Source organism: Schistocerca piceifrons, chromosome 1, assembly GCF_021461385.2.
Source record: "Schistocerca piceifrons isolate TAMUIC-IGC-003096 chromosome 1, iqSchPice1.1, whole genome shotgun sequence".
Classification (NCBI taxonomy): Eukaryota; Metazoa; Arthropoda; class Insecta; order Orthoptera; family Acrididae; genus Schistocerca; species Schistocerca piceifrons.
In genome coordinates, this window is record NC_060138.1 from 505,194,390 (window position 1) to 505,213,205 (window position 18,816).

Genomic DNA, 18,816 nt, shown 5'->3' on the forward strand with positions numbered 1-18,816 from the left:
AAAAATACACTACACTTAGACTACACAAAAAACAGACATACATATATACACAGTAATAAAGAGATGAAGAAGAATGATCACAAGTAAATGCGTTAACAAACAGTATTTCAAAAACCACCCATGAAGAGTAGTACTTGCGGACATGACGTAACAGAGAAGCCTATATGCAATGTAACAACGATCTCCAGAGGGTGAACGACGACCCCCAGCGTGACAGTGAAAACAATGACAGTGAAGAGGAACAGAAGGAGGAGGAAGATGAGATGTAACAGTAAATGGGACACCTAGGCTTATGAATCAGAAATTACATGCCAAAATTCTCTGACAAATTGAACATATCAATCAAATAATGGTTAAGAATAGAAAATACTAGAGTAAATGTATTGTAAGGAGCTAGAATCATGAGCCGTCATTTCCCTCACCATTCTGATAACCTGATCTTCATCCGTATGACTTGTAGTCGTCGATTAGCTGAAAGATGTTGTTTACAGTGCTCTAATTACGAACTGAAGGCAGGCATTGCGTGACGAATTCTGAACGTGATTCCCGGGATATCCCATTTCTTGTGGAAAATGCGCTTTTTGTTTGAACTTATGGCAGAAAACGGTGGACACCATACTGAACATGTCTTGCGCCATTTTCACGACATATAGAAAGCTTTGCTCTCTATGCGATTTTTGGCACCAGTTAAAAACCGGTGTCATTTTTTATGTGGTTTTTGGCCTCAGGTTAATTAAAAACCGATTTCTTCCATCCGATGTGGTATAAATTCGTCATGGTTGATGGTATTACCTAACTAACATTGACACAACTATTTATTGCTGAACTTCTGCTTTCATGCAGTCTGAATACTACGGATCGCGTAGTGGGCAACTCAAACCATGGCTGTCGCATTTAGATTCATCTGTCATTCGTAGCCAACCCTATTTGCATTAAGACTCTTACAGCACCATCTGTTGGTAAGAGTTTCGTTGTGTGTGTGTGTGTGTTCTATGCTGTTCAATTTTGACGTCTTCTGAGCAGAGGTTCTCTTTCTACAGCGTTTCAAAACTGTAACGTTAGTTATGGACACCAATTTTCTACTAAATAAATTTGGAACAGCCGACTTCAATTTCTGTAGTACTGAATACGGAACAATCTTAGGCGTTTTCAGTGTAGTAAACATACTGTCTTGGTCACACTAGATAGCAGTATTTAACATCTTAGTCATGCTGACATGAAGTAACAAGAAACTGCCGTAGGTCCAAGCACTCAACACATAGTTATACAGAGACTTAAGCTTAATCAAACCGCCAGGATGGCGCCGAGAAGGATTAGTTACCAATCCCTTTTAATGTTGGAAATCCGAGTAGTTGTAGGCCTATTCCCAGCACATGACTTACATTAATGAAAGATTTCTTGGGTAAAGAGAGAGAAAGCAACGTTTTGCTTACGTTTCCCGATCCCGGTGGGTTCTCTTCTTGCATTTCAGAAGATATTTAATTTGTGTCTTTGTAAAGACTTTTTGGAGAGACTGGTCTACTTAGACATTTGTTACGCATTGCATCGACAGTGATGGCTGTGACATTCCTTCCTCCGTCCGTGTAAAGCATTATCCATAATTCGTTTTTTGTTCTCAGATTATCGTTTTTTTTACTAAACGCTGATATTTTGGTTCAGTGTTGTTAGTCGTTTCTCAGTTTCAAGGTCAATACGGTCTCTGCTTCTTTTCTTCTTCGGTGACGGTTAAGCTAGTGTGTTACCAGTCCCAAGAGCTTTTCTTGAATCATTTCTTCATGATACCTGTTGGATAGAGCATGGAACGGCAGCTGAAGCAGCCTATAACAAGGTGGAACGTAGGTACTGCAGTCTGCTTAAAGATCTCCTTTTGTGGAAGTTTCAATAATTAGGCCTCGAAATCCCCTAAAGTATTAGCCGTCTTTAGAATTATGGTAAATATTGTAGTATTTATAGTGTTAATGTCGTCACTAATTCCACAGAGCTGAAACGTTTCTAAATCATCGGGAAAATTATTAGTTTCAGGAGTACATTTTTCACACAGCCACAAACCTATTTGGCATTAAGATCGTCAACCAAAATGGGTAAACTCGATAGAACCGAAAAACAGTGAGCAACAATAACAAACTTTACTCGTTCCAGCACGTAAGAACGCACGCCAACAGAAAGGAGCTTCTCGACAGTGACGTAATGCGTGACGTGCTGCGTGAAGTAAAACACACACACACACACACACACACACACACACACACACACACATAGGGCCCCCTGACGAATTCATATGCAGAATACTTTCACGTTAACTGACTCTGGCTGCGGAAGTCACGCAGTTATAGGAATCGTACTTAAAGTGGCGTTAGAGCCCCGTGGAATTCCTTTTACATCGTCAAATACTAGAACCAGGAATTCTGGAACAAGATTCCCTGATTACTTCATCCGTTAATTGTCTTTGCGACACCCAAGTACGGATCCTCGCACACAAATTTACTCAGTTTGATGCTGGATATGGCTTTTGCTCTGTACAGATTTTGTATGTTCATTTACCAAAACTCTGCAATCAGACTGGGAAAGTATTATGTTTGTAAATGTGCTACAAAAGCGCTAGCGAACGAGAACTTGTTGAGCCATTGCGGGCCATGTACATTGTAACTGCGAAATGGAAATCAGCATCCAGAATGTTAACATTTGCTACCAGTAGGGGTGTACGAGCAGCGTATTGACTGACGCGTGGTTAATAATGCCCGGGAGAACCGTGTATTACCAGCTGTTGACACCTCGTTAATAACGTGACCTGAAAATCAGAGCAGCAGCGCATGGACAATAGCGGGACCGACGGACACCACACTCCAGTCGGAAGTCTGCGGCTTTTTAGCATCAACATCGAGGCAGCTTTTTTTTACATTACTGTCCAGCAGGATCAGAAAAAGAGACTGTCGGTATAGAGGTATGCAAAATATCTATGTGTATTTCAGTCGCTATTAAGGTTTATAACTTTATTTGTGCTAAATTTTGCGCAGGAGGTCAAGAAATTTTCACGCACATTGGTACGGTTAAGTGTGGGCACCGTTTGTAGGTCGGCAGATATCGAAATGGTACTCCATTTCTCGCCACATGCTCACAAGCATTACTGATGTTATACTCCACCCTATATCCGTTATCTCAAGTCTACCTGGTCTCTAACACTTGTTCTGTAAGCAATTATCAACCCCCATGCACTGAAATGCAACAAAGTCAGATCGGGAGAGCGAGTGGGCCAGACAATGGCAAGCCCCCTCCCCTCCCATTTCCGATCCAATACTCAGGAAACCTGTATAGCTCGCCAGTATGTCGCGACAGGTGTGCCTTCTCACTCCATTAAGAAATGAATGAATCACAACCTGTTTACGTGATCGCAACCACACATTAACTTCTGGTGGGCCTTGTTTCTCAAAAGGTTCTGTCCCACTGATCAATGAATTTACGTGTGTGAGGATCACCCTTCCATTTTCTTGTTTCACGCCCCTCAGTTACTCTCCTGGAGTCTCACTTCCCCATATTCGACAGTTATATCGATTAACTTTGCCACTGAACTGGAAAGTAGATTCATCAATGAACAGCACTGCATCAAGGGAGTCGTTGTTTTCGTCTATACGATGAACATTTCTACAGCAATATCACATCTTCTGCTGTGATTCCGATGCTTAATGTGACGCACAAGGTAGAATTTGCAATCATGCACCTGGAGACGTTTGTGCACAATGTTGTGCACTGTCGAACCGGTGACGGCTACCTCCCTGCTAGCTTTTCTAAATGCTTAGTACACACTTTGCATGGTCTCTTCATTCGCATGTGTTTTAGGGTATTTTCCGACATTTGATATCTGGCCTCCTGTTCCTAAATGATTTCTGTCCCATTGATAGATCGATTTACGTTCCATTCTCTTCTTGCACGCTGCTGAACACGTGTTTTTAGCCCTGCAAACCATACCACATACTACACCTTTCATCGTGGCGTCCACAAGCTGGTTATCAGGAGTTCGTCTGCCTAATGTACAGTAAGCAGTTGTGCGTGAGCGCCATAAGTCGCAGCTTTGTTCATGAAATGGTCAGGATCACATCTTGGAGAGTGTGTATCGATTGTGTATTCACCGAAGCACATAAAATGTCGAGTTCTTCCGTTACAAGCATTTATTTGTGTAAATTTCTAGCACGGACATCCTGTACGTTACAGTCTTTGCAAGGAAGACGATAAGATCCTTGAGAGAGGAAAGCGGAAAGGTCGATATGCGAAGAGAGTAAAAGGTGGTCGAAAGAAAGAGGGTAAATAGAAGACGATGTGCTGCGCTGAAGCGTCGTGCGCAGCCTGAGGCGATTTCTTTCATTCTCAGAGAAAGCTTTCCGCTCCAGCGCCACACACAATGCACCGGTCAACCGCTTTCTCCCCGCCGAACTCTGGTCGCTAAGCTAAAAAGTTTTCCTTCCCTCCGGAATCGGGAATTTTTTTATCCCGCACCTCCTTTTTCGCCCCGCCCTGTGTCGACAGGCATCCAGCGCCCCCGGCTAACTCCCCCTAGAGAGCCGAGCCACCCCTATCTGCCGCCGGCAGCTGGGCGGCAAGTTCGCTCCCCCCTCCCCCCCCCCCCCCGTCCCCCTCAGAGTCGAGTGGCCACAGCGAACCACGGCAGTACGCCGTGCGTTAATCATGCTTGGAGCACCACTTCTTCACGAGAGCTGAACCAGCGGGATGTGAAGAGTTGTGAAACACCACCAGGAATGCACGCCACTGTGGCGTATAAAACTTAACTAGTATACAATAAGTCTCAAAAGGTGTTTGACAACTTCACAGTACAATGATCCGTCATCCCACATCAGCATAAGAATGAACTGTGGCCTAGTCGATGCATTAATTCAAAACAATTTAGATAAATTACAAGTACGTGAACTAGAATATAATTCCACTCCACCAGAATGAAAAATACTCTCATCGAAGCACAAAAAAGGCGAATAAGTCCTGGGCACAGTTATTGATGTACAAGTGCATGCGTAGCTTTTCGAATTATCTGGCCGCTTCAAAAATATTTATGTCAAAACAACTTGACATATTTGCTCTTGTTTCATTGGTTAGTACCCATACTGTCCAGTACAGTAACGTGATACATGACATCATGTATAGCATGACACATGCCATCATATCATCCAACATGGATTTTGTGATGCGCAGTGTGACACAACATGTGAAACTTTTAGGATGAATCATGCATCCCCACTCTGGGACACTTCCTAGTACAGATGCACCCCCTCCATGGATACTTCCTATCGTATGTGCATCCCACCCTCCAGAAGCACGTAAATTTATGTTTATTTGTTCTTACACCAGTCATCATGAGCGTAACAGGGGCGGATCTAAGAGAGCCCATTGCTCTGGGGAAGCAGGGTTAACTCGTAAAAAAGCGTGAATATGTAAAACTGTTTTGATTTAAATGGGTTTTAAGCTGCCAAATAAGGTGGTTCCCTTCTCTTACACTCTAACTATGCCCCGGAGGATATTCACATCCTTTGTACTAGGACATACGAAGTTTTCATTCCGGTTTCCAACTTATTCTCTACCTAAATTTTGACATCACACCGCCATAACTTGGCAACAGGTGTAGATTTTTGTTGACTCGGGTGATGACTAAAACGGTATACGTTTCTTTATCCTCTTTCGAACCATGTTGCTTATATCGTGAAAACCACAAGAACCGAATTGCACAAATCTGAAATACACAAGCAGCGCGTAAAAATTTCTCACACGAAACGTGTTTACTGCACGTAAAACCCAAACCAAGCAAGACATTTTTCAAAGCTGACAAGATCCATAAAATCTTCACTGGCATGCCGCAATATTTCGTTTGTAAAGATCGCACGTAAACCATAGTCTGAGCTTGTAAGACGCGTAAATGGTAAGGAAGTAGTTGTAAGTGTCTCCTTAAAAATCTCCACACACACGGCCATGGAATTGGCAATTCAAGACTACCCTTCAGAACTCATTTCTTGGGGCTACGCGTGAAAGACTCTCTTCCTCGATCAGCATGTGTGCCACCCATCCCTGGTCGTCCCGTATTACTCCCTTTGCAAAGACAGTCGGTCTCTTCAAACTGATGGTAGTATCTACGGATATTATTATCGCATGGAAAATTACAATCGAACTTAATACGGAAAGCACGTTGCATTGTAACAACAGATTGAGTCCTTGCAAGCTGTTAAACTCAAACAGCTTTCTGTTCTCTACTCGTCATATTTGCTGCTAGCGCTTTATAACGTAAGACACAGGAAAGAGTGTATTTTTACAGATATACAAACAAAACTGTTTGATCTGCGCTTTCATATGATGTGTTGTATAGGTTGGTTGGTTGATTTGGGGGATGGGACCAAACAGCGAGGCCGGCCGTTGTGGCCGAGCAGTTCTAGGCGCTTCAGTCCGGAGCCACGCCACTGCTACGGTCGCAGGTTCGAATCATGCCTCGGTCATGGATGTGTGTGATGTCCTTAGGTTAGTTAGGTTTAATTAGTTCTAAGTGCTATTGGACTGATGACCTCAGATGTTAAGTCCCATAGTGCTCAGACCCGTTTCAACCATTTTTGAACCAAACAGCGAGTTCATCGGTCCCATCGGATGAGGGAAGAATGGGGAAGGAAATCGGCCAGTGCCCTTTCAATGGAACCATCCCGGCATTTGTCGGAAGCGATTTAGGAAAAATCATGGAAAACGTAAATCAGGATGGCCCGGAGCGGGTTAGAACCGTCGTCTTCCCGAATGCGAGTCCAGTGTGCTGACCACTGCGCGCCACCTCGCTAGGTGATGTGTTATTTACGAGTATAATTGTAAGTTGAATGTAATGAATGCTAAAAAAAATTGTGGTAAGGTTCTATGGGACCAAACTGCTGAGGTCATCGGTTCCTAGTCCTACACACTACTTAATCTAACTTAAACTTACTTACGCTAAGGACAACAACCATCCATCTTCGAGGGAGGATTCGAACCTCCGACGGGGACAGCAGCGCGAACCATGACAAGACCACCTTAGACCACGCCGCTACCCCGCGCGGTAATAAATGCTACAAAGCTGTAAAACTCCGATACTCATTTTGAAACACACAGCGTATTAATGAAACACGTTGTATAAAGGGGTTGAGTTAATAACTTTTGCTTTGTGTCGTCTGACTTCTGTGCAGTGACATTCTAAATGCCTGGAAGTATTGTCACGGCCACTACACGTTTAAATTAATTTGTAGGGAGGAGAGGAAGGCCTGCACCGGCAAAGGCGGGCTGACAAAAGCGCGCTGACGAGGTCTGGCGTTCCGCTGACTCCGCCACGCCAAGGCGAGGCGGAGGCGGCCGGCCGCTCTGCAGAGCGCACGCAACCGCGGCCGCGGGCGCGGGCGCGCTCGGCAAGCAGCCACGCAATACGGCCATCGCTCTTGCAGCGTTTCCTATCACGCTCCCAGACACGGAGCGGCCATAATGGCGACGCGTAAACTGCCGCGCCTGCCGAGTTACGTTTCACTTGCCGAGCGCGGTCTCTGCGAGCGCCGGTTATAGCGAATGAAACACAGGCACAGCTCCGGTCAACTGAGGGACGTTCCAGTGACTGCGGAGACACTTAATAACAAAAACTGTGTACCGTGAATTTCATCTTCTGTAAGCTTGTACATTTCAAACGTTTCAAGTTCTTTCTGCTATAAGTTATGTGCATAAATTTTAAATTATTAACAGTTGTACACAGCGCAATACAAGCAAAGGATAACAGTTTCGAGACCTCGTAATTTTCTCCCATTGTTAGTACAAGTTTAAAATGTGCGGCAAAGGTGGCTACAACCTTCCTCGGTAACAGTGCAAATGAGGCGCCCTTCGACATCACTCTAGGGCTCGATGACTCTTCGAACAGCAACGTGGCGACAAGCGCGAAAAAGAGATATCATCTCAAAAGATCAAATGAAGTGTAAGGTGGGTTATTTACGGCACATTGTAATCTCATTTCTGCAACAAGCCACCTCGGACGCAATGGAGGATTTGTCACACCGCCTCTTACCCACGTTTCACACCTTGTTTTAACGCCTCTCTGATACAGGTCAGACTCACGGCGCCTAGCGTTGAACTCATGCTGTTTCCTAATGGGAAGCCGTGGCGAACGTACCAAACACAGCCTTGCTCAAGATCGACACGAAAAGGCCTCGGCCGCATGGAGGGTGACAATGAAATCTCTCCTTTGCTTGGAGCGTTGTTTGCTGTACGTTTCGCAGTTGGAACGGCAATTCGCAGTGCAGTGAGTAATAGGGCCACGCTCTGGACAAATTTTGCCCTTGCTGACACCATCCAGCCGATTCAGTCCCATTTTGAGGACATCCCGTTGCTGCGACCCCACTGAACGTAATCTCAACACTTTGAAGTGTAGCGTGACAAAAATTTTTGCTGTTTCGTGCAGCGCAGGGCCATTAGGGACGAAATTTGAAGGTGACACAAAGCAGAAAAGCGCTGCTATGCTTTTCATCCTTTCTTTTTCGCACCCTCCTGTGTCAGAGTCAGTGGTCATAGGTGGGAGGGGAGGAGGGGGGGGGGCAAGGGGGGCGTTGCAAGGTTTACAAATTTGTGAATGAAATGGCAAACAATCTAAGACCAAACAGTTCGACACCACACGCGGTTCCACCCGCCCATGTTTGCTGAGCACATCAAAAATGTACCTATATGGAGCCAACTCGTGATGACATGCTAGGCGTCTATGGGCAGGCAGCCCTGTAATATCTCTCTATCGCCTCAGGCAAGCGTAGGCAACCTGCAGGTGCCTTGGACTCCATGACGTGTTGGCTCTGTACAGATACGTTTTTAACCTCAACAGTGGCAAAATTTGTCAAGAAAGTGGTCCTATTGCTGACTGTATTGCGAACTGTCGTTTCCAACTACGAAATGTGTGGCAGTCAACGCCCCAAGGAAAGCCGTAATTTCATTGGCTCCCTTCAAGGCACTTTCTGAGAGCTTCTTGTGTCGTTCCCGAGCGATGGTATGTGTATGTGTAACTTTTCCCTCGGCCGCCCATAAGGAAACCTCGTGATTTCAACGTTAAGAGTCGCGGGTATGATCTCTAGCGCAGAGACGTCAAAGAAGGAGACACATCTTGATAACAGGGGATGTGGTGACATTACCATTGTGCAGAGCCTCCACGGTAGCGTTGGGGAAAATTATGCCGAAATTAGGTGACAGTGCGACATCAATAACCCACCTTACATCTCTAACTTCTGTGATCTGACCTTTTCATCATATGCATCGACACCTTGCTGTTTGTAGGGTCCCCAAGCCCGAAGGTGATGTTGCAGGGGGCAACACTTTTGCAGCTCCAGAGAGAAAAGTTGTAGAGATTTTTGAGCCAATTTGCGAACTTAAGAGTCGTATTGTGAGATAATTACGCTGTTTCGGAAATGTGAGTATTGAATTGTGTTACACCATTGTAATTTTGACCTATATTTTCATTTATTTTAAAATGAAACCTTATTATATGTTGTCAGACACATGACAATATGTGCATAACTTTCCTTGTAGCTCGCCTTCCCTAAATTCAACCTAAGATTTGCCGACTAGGCTTTGCTGTAAATCGTTGCCATTTGGTAGATGTTAATTTATTTTTACTTAGCATACTGCCCCGATATGTACTTTTATGCCATTTCACGAATATCTTGTTTCCTTTGTCTTCAATTTTTTGTTATTAACGCTCCTGAGGACGACGGGTGTATAAAAAACAGCGTCCAGTGAAATTTGCTTCCAGTACGCCCGGAAAGCACTTGCTCCTTACTGACCTGCACCCCGAGAGTTCTCACCCATCGGAAACGCTCCGTATGCTCGCAGTGAAGCGCTATGCCTCTCTGTGGGAGCCGCGTCGGCTTCGTTACGAAAATGACCAGCGGCGTACAGATTCTGCTGCCGGAGGAAGAGCACAGTCGATGGCCGAAGTAACGTTCCGCGATGTGTCCTCTTACGTACGCATATCGCACTGGTTCTAGTTTTTATAAGTGTAAATCACGTTTCTTCTTTTTTCATGATGCACACTCAGTAGAATAATGAGTCATAAAAAAAGAAAAAAATGAAGTTTCATTAAGTTTCATATACTGCCGTAACAGTCTTTTAATTGCTTATGTCTTGACAACACTTTTATCTTTCATCAACCTTACGCGTTTCTACTTTCCGTCTTTTCAAAAGGCACAATACAACATAAAACTGGTACCAGACGACATGAGAATACGATACATTTCACCACTGACAAGAGATATGTTACAACGGCTTCCTAGCTTATCACTGCTAAGTCACTCACATAAAAACATTAGATACACTGTATCACATCAACATTCTCGAGCACAAGACACGTGCAAACTGCTACCAAGTGAAAGTTCTGGAAGCCAAGTAGACTAGACCGCAGGGCGGCGCTGTGTTCCTGGTACACGCTGCGATTTGTTTCTGATTAGAGTCACAATTTTCATCGTTACAACGTATAAAATAACTTCATCGGTCAATGTGGCAGTTATTTACAATGTTTTTAGTAGTCTCTGAAAATGGAGCAAAGTCGAAACGTTTAAGGTTGAAGAAAAATAAAAGTCTGGTCAACACATAACTAAAGTGCATTCAGATGGCCGTGTCGCCTCATAGCATTTTCATGCAAATTGCAGCCGTAATAATCGTTATTTATCGTTGTATTTTCGCCTTAATTTTCTTTTTCTCTTACCATGTAATGAGAACACATGTCACATACATCACATACCCTGAGATGCGATATAAAGTCGCGCAGGAAGCCTGCGACAGTGATGTAAACTTGAGAGTACTTCCTACTTCAACGCTAAATGAGTCGCTAGAAATGAATTGGTCACTTGCTAATCACAAATTCGTTCATTTCGAGTGAGCGACGCATTTAACACTGTCACAGAAAGTGCTCTCAAGTTTTTTTTTTACATATACCACATGCTGGTCCAAGTATACGTCCCATTTTAAAGAGTGTTTTGTCAATCACCAGGGATATGACTTTCAATTAGGTGTTTCTTACTCCGTTATTATGTTTTCACCAAAGAAAAAAAAAAAAAAAAAAAGAGGATCCATCTGCTCGCAGAGCTCGCGCTCTGGACACAATTGTAAAATTTTGAACATAGCCGCTGTTCACTAACGGTGTCTGTAAATGAATGATCTGGGAAACTTAGCAAACCAACAGCAGGTGGAAAGGTTTACTAACTACCGTTGACCGTGGTTTCAACACCAGAAAAACGATCTTCTTCAGAAGTACACGGTCCTTTAGAGGAAAAAAAGTTCTGACAGATAGAACCACGTACTGGCGGCAAGTTTCGGAGCAAGCAAGCTCATGCCAAATAAGTTCCTCTTCGTTGAATGGAACACAGACGGAAATTTGAACATGTTGTGCAAGGAAAAGTTTAAAATGGTTTACTGGTAGTGTGAAGGAATATTCTTAGCGTGTTTATTTATTTACATGTATTTTTTGTCTTTCTCTTTAATCAATGTTAACTACGTTATATGCAAGTATTGTATACATAGGGGCCTATATTTTCTGTTGTATGAGTGTTTTGCATAGATACATTAATGTCGGTGTAACATCAGAAGAACAGAGACTTATGGTAGGTAGAAGAAAATACGGAAAGAAACAGAGTATAGGGGAGATAGTTTCTGAATACAGAACATATGAAAATGAGGATGTGAACAACGCAAAAGTTAACAGTAAATGATTCCAAGTAATGAAAGGTGCTGATATTCTGTAAGCGATTTTGAGACTGCACATACTCCAACAACACACCGATGTTAAAATCTTTACTATACATTCGCGTAAAATCAAAGGAGGTTTCATGCCCTTTTAACAAAATCAGCTAAGAGAGAGAGAGAGAGAGAGAGAGAGAGAGAGAGAGAGATAGAGAGAGAGAGAGAGAGACAGACAGACAGACAGACTGTGTGCGGTATTATTCGTAGTTTTCATACACTACGATGTGGGAGAGACTTGTTTGTATAAATTTTTGGGCATCGACAAACACGCAAATGAACGAAACAGATATTCACGCATGTACGTAGCAAAACAAAATGCAACGTTCCACATAAAGACTTGCGTCTCTGATGTTGGAAACAAAATCCAAGAAAGCTCTCAGTCGGTATTTACAAGGGAATTTATATTTCTTCTTGTGCTAATTGCCGAAATGACGCGTTGTGTGTGTTTATAATATTTTGTATCAGCATTGTGGGTCCACTTTGTCCAGGAAGTAAGGTATGTTAAGAACTTTCGTAAATAAAGTACAGCAATGTAAAGAGAACTTCGAATATAGTTCCAGGATCATCTGTATATTCGTGTTAGCCGTGATTACTTCAGATAGTTTTTACAAACTGTTTTCTATCACGGAAATAAAGCGAGGTGAGACCCAAGTCATATTTCCATCTTCAACGTACATCACGTACAAGAATTTAACAAATGAACCTTGACCTACACTCTGGCGGTAACGGAAGCTAAGCGTTCATTTACCCTCGTTTTTCAGACAAAATCAGGAGATTATCATTTGATCACAAATCAAGGTTACAACCCACTATGTTGTCGCCGCAGTAGCATTCTTTCCTTTCCCGCCTACCGAAAGGGTTATCAGTAATCTTTCAGAACATTTCTTTTTGAGAACAGTGTTCTGGCAAAAGTGCTTTCAAAATTAGCTCTAACAGTCTCTACCGCTAAAAACATTTTGTGGGAGCCGGTTTCTGTCAGTTTTCGACTATCTTCAGAGCTCATACCACGATGGTACCTACCATTATGGTATGAAACCTGAAGATGGTCAAGAACTTACCGAAACCGGTTACCACAAAATCAATGTCTTTTGCGGACGAGACTATTTGTGTCATACATCAAAGGGTTATCGTTTATGAAAGCTGTGGATTTGCAGGAAGCAGTGTGACGACAGACGCCGCTGACGGCGCCGTCTTGGGGTTCTCTGTGGCTGCTACTCACCCGGTCCACAGGATGAACTCGATGTTGTCGCCCTGCCTGGTGCGCATGAAGCGCACCGCGGACTCCACCAGCACCCACGGCGGGTCGCAGTCGTAGTCGCCGAAGCGGCCCGGGGACCGCGACGACGACCCCACGTGGCCGCCGTCCGGCGGCCGGCAGTCTGCAACACACAGCGCACGCACACCTCTCAGCTACACCGCCTCATCTGCCGCCGTCAGCATGCGCCGAGGGCTTAGTACTGTTAACGAACACACACAGTGACCTAATAGTTGGTTTTTAGGATTTCAGAGGGTACTTACAGTTAGTAGGTAAAATTAACACGTCCATTTAACTATTTTATTATTGTTACTGCAGAACCTATGTTTCGGGTTATAAGCCCATTTTCAAGAACACAACTGATTCCCAAAGATGATAATGCACCATAAACGTGATGATAAGGCAAAGACAGTCATCTCAACTTTTTAATATGTCGGTCCATATTGTGTTATTACTAGAGATGATGGACTGTTATCAGGCGGAAACACTGAATAAAACGTTCTCGGTCTTCCAGCCGCGTCGAGACTACAACGAATGAATTGAAGTTCACCATCTGAACCCATGTGATCATTCCATTTCATATACCCTAATGTTACACATAGGTTTTTGTATGAGTCGGCAGATTCCAACTGGGTCTCATTCATATCACAGTCATAGGACACTGCGTTTTTCGTTTTGTGAAGTGTACAATTTTACATTTCTTAAATCATAAAGCAAGCTGACAATCTTTACAGCACTTTGAAATCCTATCAAGATATGACTGAATAGTTATGCAGCATCTTTTCCGACAGTACTTCATTTTATATAAGTCTGAGATTACCATTAATACTGTCAGCAACGTCATTGATATGCATTATGTACAGCAAGGATACCAGCACATTTCATTGGAACACACGCGAAGTTACTTATACGTCTCATGATGAATCTGTATCCAAGATAACATGCTCCCTACCAAAAAATCCTCATTCCAGTCACATATTTCGCATGATACCTTCCGCGATCGTACTTTGGCAATAAGCATAGACGTGGTGTTGAGTCAAATGCTTTTCTAAATCAAGAAATGCTGCATCTACCTTACTGCCTTGATCCTAGATAAGTGTAAGTTTATTTCTGAATTAATGCTGGGCGTCATGGAGAATGTCATTATGTTCGAGATTACCGCCTTATTTTTTTGAGCTCTGGATATGTTCTAAGATTCCAAGACAAATCGATGTTAAGAATATTGGACGGCATATTTGTCGTTCACCTCTACTATCCTTTTGTAGACCTGTGTGACCTACGCTTTCTTCCAAATACTGGGCACGCTTTCCTATCTGAGGTTTCTGCGGTACATTGTACTTAGAAGAGGGGCTACCTCAGTATAGAAGCTTGTTGGGATTCCATCAGGCCCTGGACCATTCTTCAATATTAACGATTTCAGCTCCTCCTCTACACGACTGATACGAAGACTCACTTCATTCGTATTTTCGCTAATAGAGGATTAAATCGGAGCATTTCTCCTGGGTTTTCCTTTGTAAAGGAAAATTTGGAAACGAATTTAAATATTTTGACACCCTCATTTCAGTTCTTGACTCACTCCCCCCGTATGACTGGACACCTAACTTTGGTGCCACTAACACCCTTTGCACACAACCTGAATTTCTTTACGTAGCAAACTGGGACATGTACAGCTGTCGCTTTGATGTTATTTTATTATATTGCAATCAATTTCCGTAACCTGATACGCCATCTTCAGGCCTTAACTGACGCTGAGGGGGCAAACTGCAATCAATAACACGATTTCGTCAGTGGCCAACATCTACGAACTCGTTTACGTAGAATACTGTAAAAGCGATGCCGGCCGGAATGGCCGAGCGGTTCTAGGCGCTACAGTCTGGAACCGCGCGACCGCTACGGGCATGGATGTGTGTGATTTCCTTAGGTTAGTTAGGTTTAAGCAGTTCTAAGTTCTAGGGGACTGATGACCTCAGTAGTTAAGTCCCATAGTGCTCAGAGCCATTTGAACCACTTTTTTTGTTGTTGTAAAAAGCGATGTTGTGGCTACAACAATCAGTATAGCCAGTTGATGGCAGGAACCACAACGTTGCTTTTATGTTTATCTATGGAAGCCAGTTCACAAATGTTAGCCATTGATGCGATCCTACATACGGCTGCAGTTCTCCCCCTCAGCTTCAGTTATAGCCTGAACATGGTGTACTGAGAAATCAAAATTGGTTGCAATGTAACATCAACACGACGGCTGGGGAATTTCATTTTACTAGTAAATAAACCGTTGAGGTACTGCAGACTATCTGTTACAAGGATGAACATACAAATAATTTTTTTCGGTTTTCTGAAAAATCATTTCACAATAGTACGGTAGCCAATGACGGCGTCACGTGTTGCTCTCTTCACAGTCAAACCAGTTTCATTCAGCAGTGGCGTAAAATGATTTGTGACGGAGGACCTACCATCAATACATCCCGCAAATGCTTATACGAGAACACTGCTCTTCTTGAAACTTCGTGGTAGATTAAAACCATGTGCTGGAGCGAGACTCGAACTCTGGACCCTTGCCTTCCGCGAGCAACTGCTTTACCAACTCAGCTACCCAAACATGACTCACAGTTCGTATTCACAGCTTCAATTCTGCCAGTACCTCGTCTCCTACGTTCCAAACTTCACTGAAGCTCTCCTGCAGACCTTGCAGAACTAGCACTAGCGGAATAAAGGACGTTGCGGACACATGGCTAAGCCACAGCCTGGAGGATGTTTCTAGAACGAAATTTTCACTCTACAGCGAAGTGTGTGCTGAAATGAAACTTCCTGGCAGATTAAAACTGTGTGCCGGACCGAGACTCGAACTCGGGAATTCTCATCTTAATTTTAATACTTTTTAGGAAATCCTTCTGATGCAGCTGACTAATTTTACGAAGAACGAGGTCAAAATTCCTTGATCCTGATAATTTGTTTGGCTTAAGAGACGACGTTCAAAATACTATCAATCAAAACGTCGAAAAAAATTCATCATAAAATTCCCAGACAAATACCGATTACATTTACGTAATCCTAAACAGGTTCATCCAGGACACACCATGATTACATGCTATTTGATTTTTACTTGGCGATTTTTCTAATGGTTTTCATTTTTGTATGTTTTCAGCCCTCCCAACAGCTGACAACCTTGTTCAGTCAGTAGATTATTAACGCTTTTTTATGCCAAGAACCAGAAGTTTGTGACGGTGACCTATTGTCATTTAGATGCGCTGAATTATCCATATACTTGGTCGTCAACGTAATTAGAAGTTATTTGCAACTCAGTATAGTCGATCACACACAGGTATTACGCTAAACCTTGTAGAAGAAGAGTAGAGCATCGTCAGCGGTAGCTGAGTAGTAACGGCAGTCATGGTGACAGTCTTGATCGGATCCGCACAGATCTGGCACAACTTCCACAGACGTGCCTCCCCCCCCCCCCCTACCACTATCGCGTAAAACTACCTCCCTGCAATATTTTTCTCTTCAGGTTTAAGGCGACAAGGTACATTCTACATCCGCCATGCTAATTTGACCATTTTCAGTATACCTTTTCTCATTATTATTAACAGTAGAAAAATGAATTTTTTCCCTCGCGCATTTACTCCATTTGTTAAAAGGCTGACATTATTTTAAAAACAACATAGTAAAACTGTAACCTAGAAACACATTTTAATAATGACACTGATTTAGCTAAAAGTTTTAAAATAACGAAGTTCATGACATTATTTATGACACAGGTAGAAAGTTAAAAAGAAAAGCTAAAGAGAAAAGATAAATGAGGCTAGAAAAAATTCCAGGAAATGGAATAGGAAATTTTATTTCACTTACAGTGTCTTTAAATCTGACATGTACTAATCTTTGTCCTGATCTTACGTACGTCTCTTCTTGCCTCTGGGATTCTATTTAACCTTCTTGTGGAGATTTTCTGCAGCTAAATGAGACTTTGTAAGGCGATACCGTTACCTTTCTTTGACGGATTTGCTATATGATTTTTACTGGATGAATTTCTAGACTTTTCACTCGGGAAGAATTTTAGCCTATTTCCTACAAACTGTATTCATGTATTCATCCCAATGACTATTGTCACTCCGTTTCCTCACTTTCCATTCCGTTACAGACGGTTTTCCTGGGTGTTCCACATTTGAATACGTAAGCTCTGAACTGTGTTCCTGCTTTCTGACCTCCACTTGGACGCCACCTCTACAGTCTAACTACTGCAGATGACAGACTCTGCATGTACACTGTGCGACACAATCCCAGGACCACTTTTCGAAACCATGTATTTGCGCGACACATAAGTTTGAAATTTTGTTTAAAGGTCTCCACAGCCTTCCTCCCTAATGGTACAAAAGCGAGGCTTTCTGAGACGTTACCGTCAGTCAGGGCGAGGCTTCAAACTCAGATCTACATGCGAGGTGTAAGGTCTGTTAATGATGTCACAATGGCAACAAAGTTCATCACAATTTCGCTCAACCACACCGTGAACGTGTCACAGGATGGGAAGTTCACGTGCCTCCTCTTATCCACATTTCACCCCTTTACTTTGGGGTTTAAATCACGTGGTTTTATTGTGGGTGGCTGAGGAAACATGTGAGACACACAGTCACCCAGGATAGGCATGATAAGCCCTCAGGGGGTAGAATGAGGTGCATGAATGAAACCACCCCTTTATTTGGGATGTTAGTTCCCACACATTTCGTTGTTGAAAACGACAGTTCGCAATGCGACGAGCAGCGGCACCACATTTTTCACGCATTTTGCCACTAGTGACGTTCCTCCCGCACCCACCCCCACACCCCATCATCCCTTTTCAAGGACATCTCATTGCTGCGGTCGCATTGAACGTGATGTCAGACCTTAGAATGTAGCGTGACATAAGTTTTTGTTATGACATTTAGAATGACAACACATGGGACCTTTGTAACCATTCCAGGAATCTTGAGCGTGAACCGAAGCAGAAATACATTTTTATGCTTCTTCATCCTTCCTTTAGCGCCCCCTCCTGTGACGTGATCGCAGGGTGATGTGGCAGTGACACATGAGTGAATTAAGTGGCAATGGGTCCCTCTGAGACCAACCAGTTGGGTGACATCCCTGTTCCAACCGTTCATCATCGCTGAGCACGTTGAAAACGTATGTACCGATACAACTCGGAGTCCCGGCTACCACTAAAACCTGCTAGTGGCAGTGAGGAATCAGTGTTGCCCAATTGGGGTGGGTTCTGGGGGAGTCTTAGAGGGACACTTAAGCTCTGTATTCACGCATGTGTCGCTGTAACACCCCTCCGTGATCGCGCCACAATGGGACTGAAAGAGCGAAAACACCATTTCCTGCTTCACATCATGTTCAGATTTCCTCGAATAGTTTTCAATGGTCCCTAAAGAGTCCATCTCTCATACCAGAGCAAAAGTTTCGGTCGCTCTGTACTCCAAAGTTGTGCTACCACGTTCAGTGGGGCTGCTGGCCCACGGTACACATAGAGAAGAATGGAAGCATCCAGGAGGTGTCGACAACGTCAAAAATTGTCAAGAATGTCGTCCTGAGGCTCATCTCACTGTGAACTGTCGTTTTCACCTGCGAAATGTGTGGGAATCAACGCCCCAAAGAAAGGGGTGGGCCGGCCGGAGTGGCCGAGCGGCTCTAGGCGCTACAGTGTGGACCTGCGCGACCGCTACGGTCGCTGGTTCGAATCCTGCTTCGGGCACGGATGTGTGTGGTGTCGTTAGTTTAGGTTTAATTAGTTCTGAGTTCTAGGGGACTGATGACCACAGCAGTTAAGTCCCATA

At 43.6% G+C, this 18,816-nt stretch overlaps 1 protein-coding gene across 1 annotated transcript in view; it reads right to left on the reverse strand.

The window, feature by feature from the left end:
• Nucleotides 1-18,816, reverse strand: part of LOC124742251 (acid sphingomyelinase-like phosphodiesterase 3a) — a 1,292,708-nt gene that overhangs the window by 154,327 nt on the left and 1,119,565 nt on the right. The window contains exon 5 of the mRNA XM_047248799.1: nucleotides 12,977-13,136. Coding sequence (XP_047104755.1) covers nucleotides 12,977-13,136 — 160 coding nt within the window. The remainder of the gene's footprint in view (nucleotides 1-12,976; nucleotides 13,137-18,816) is intronic.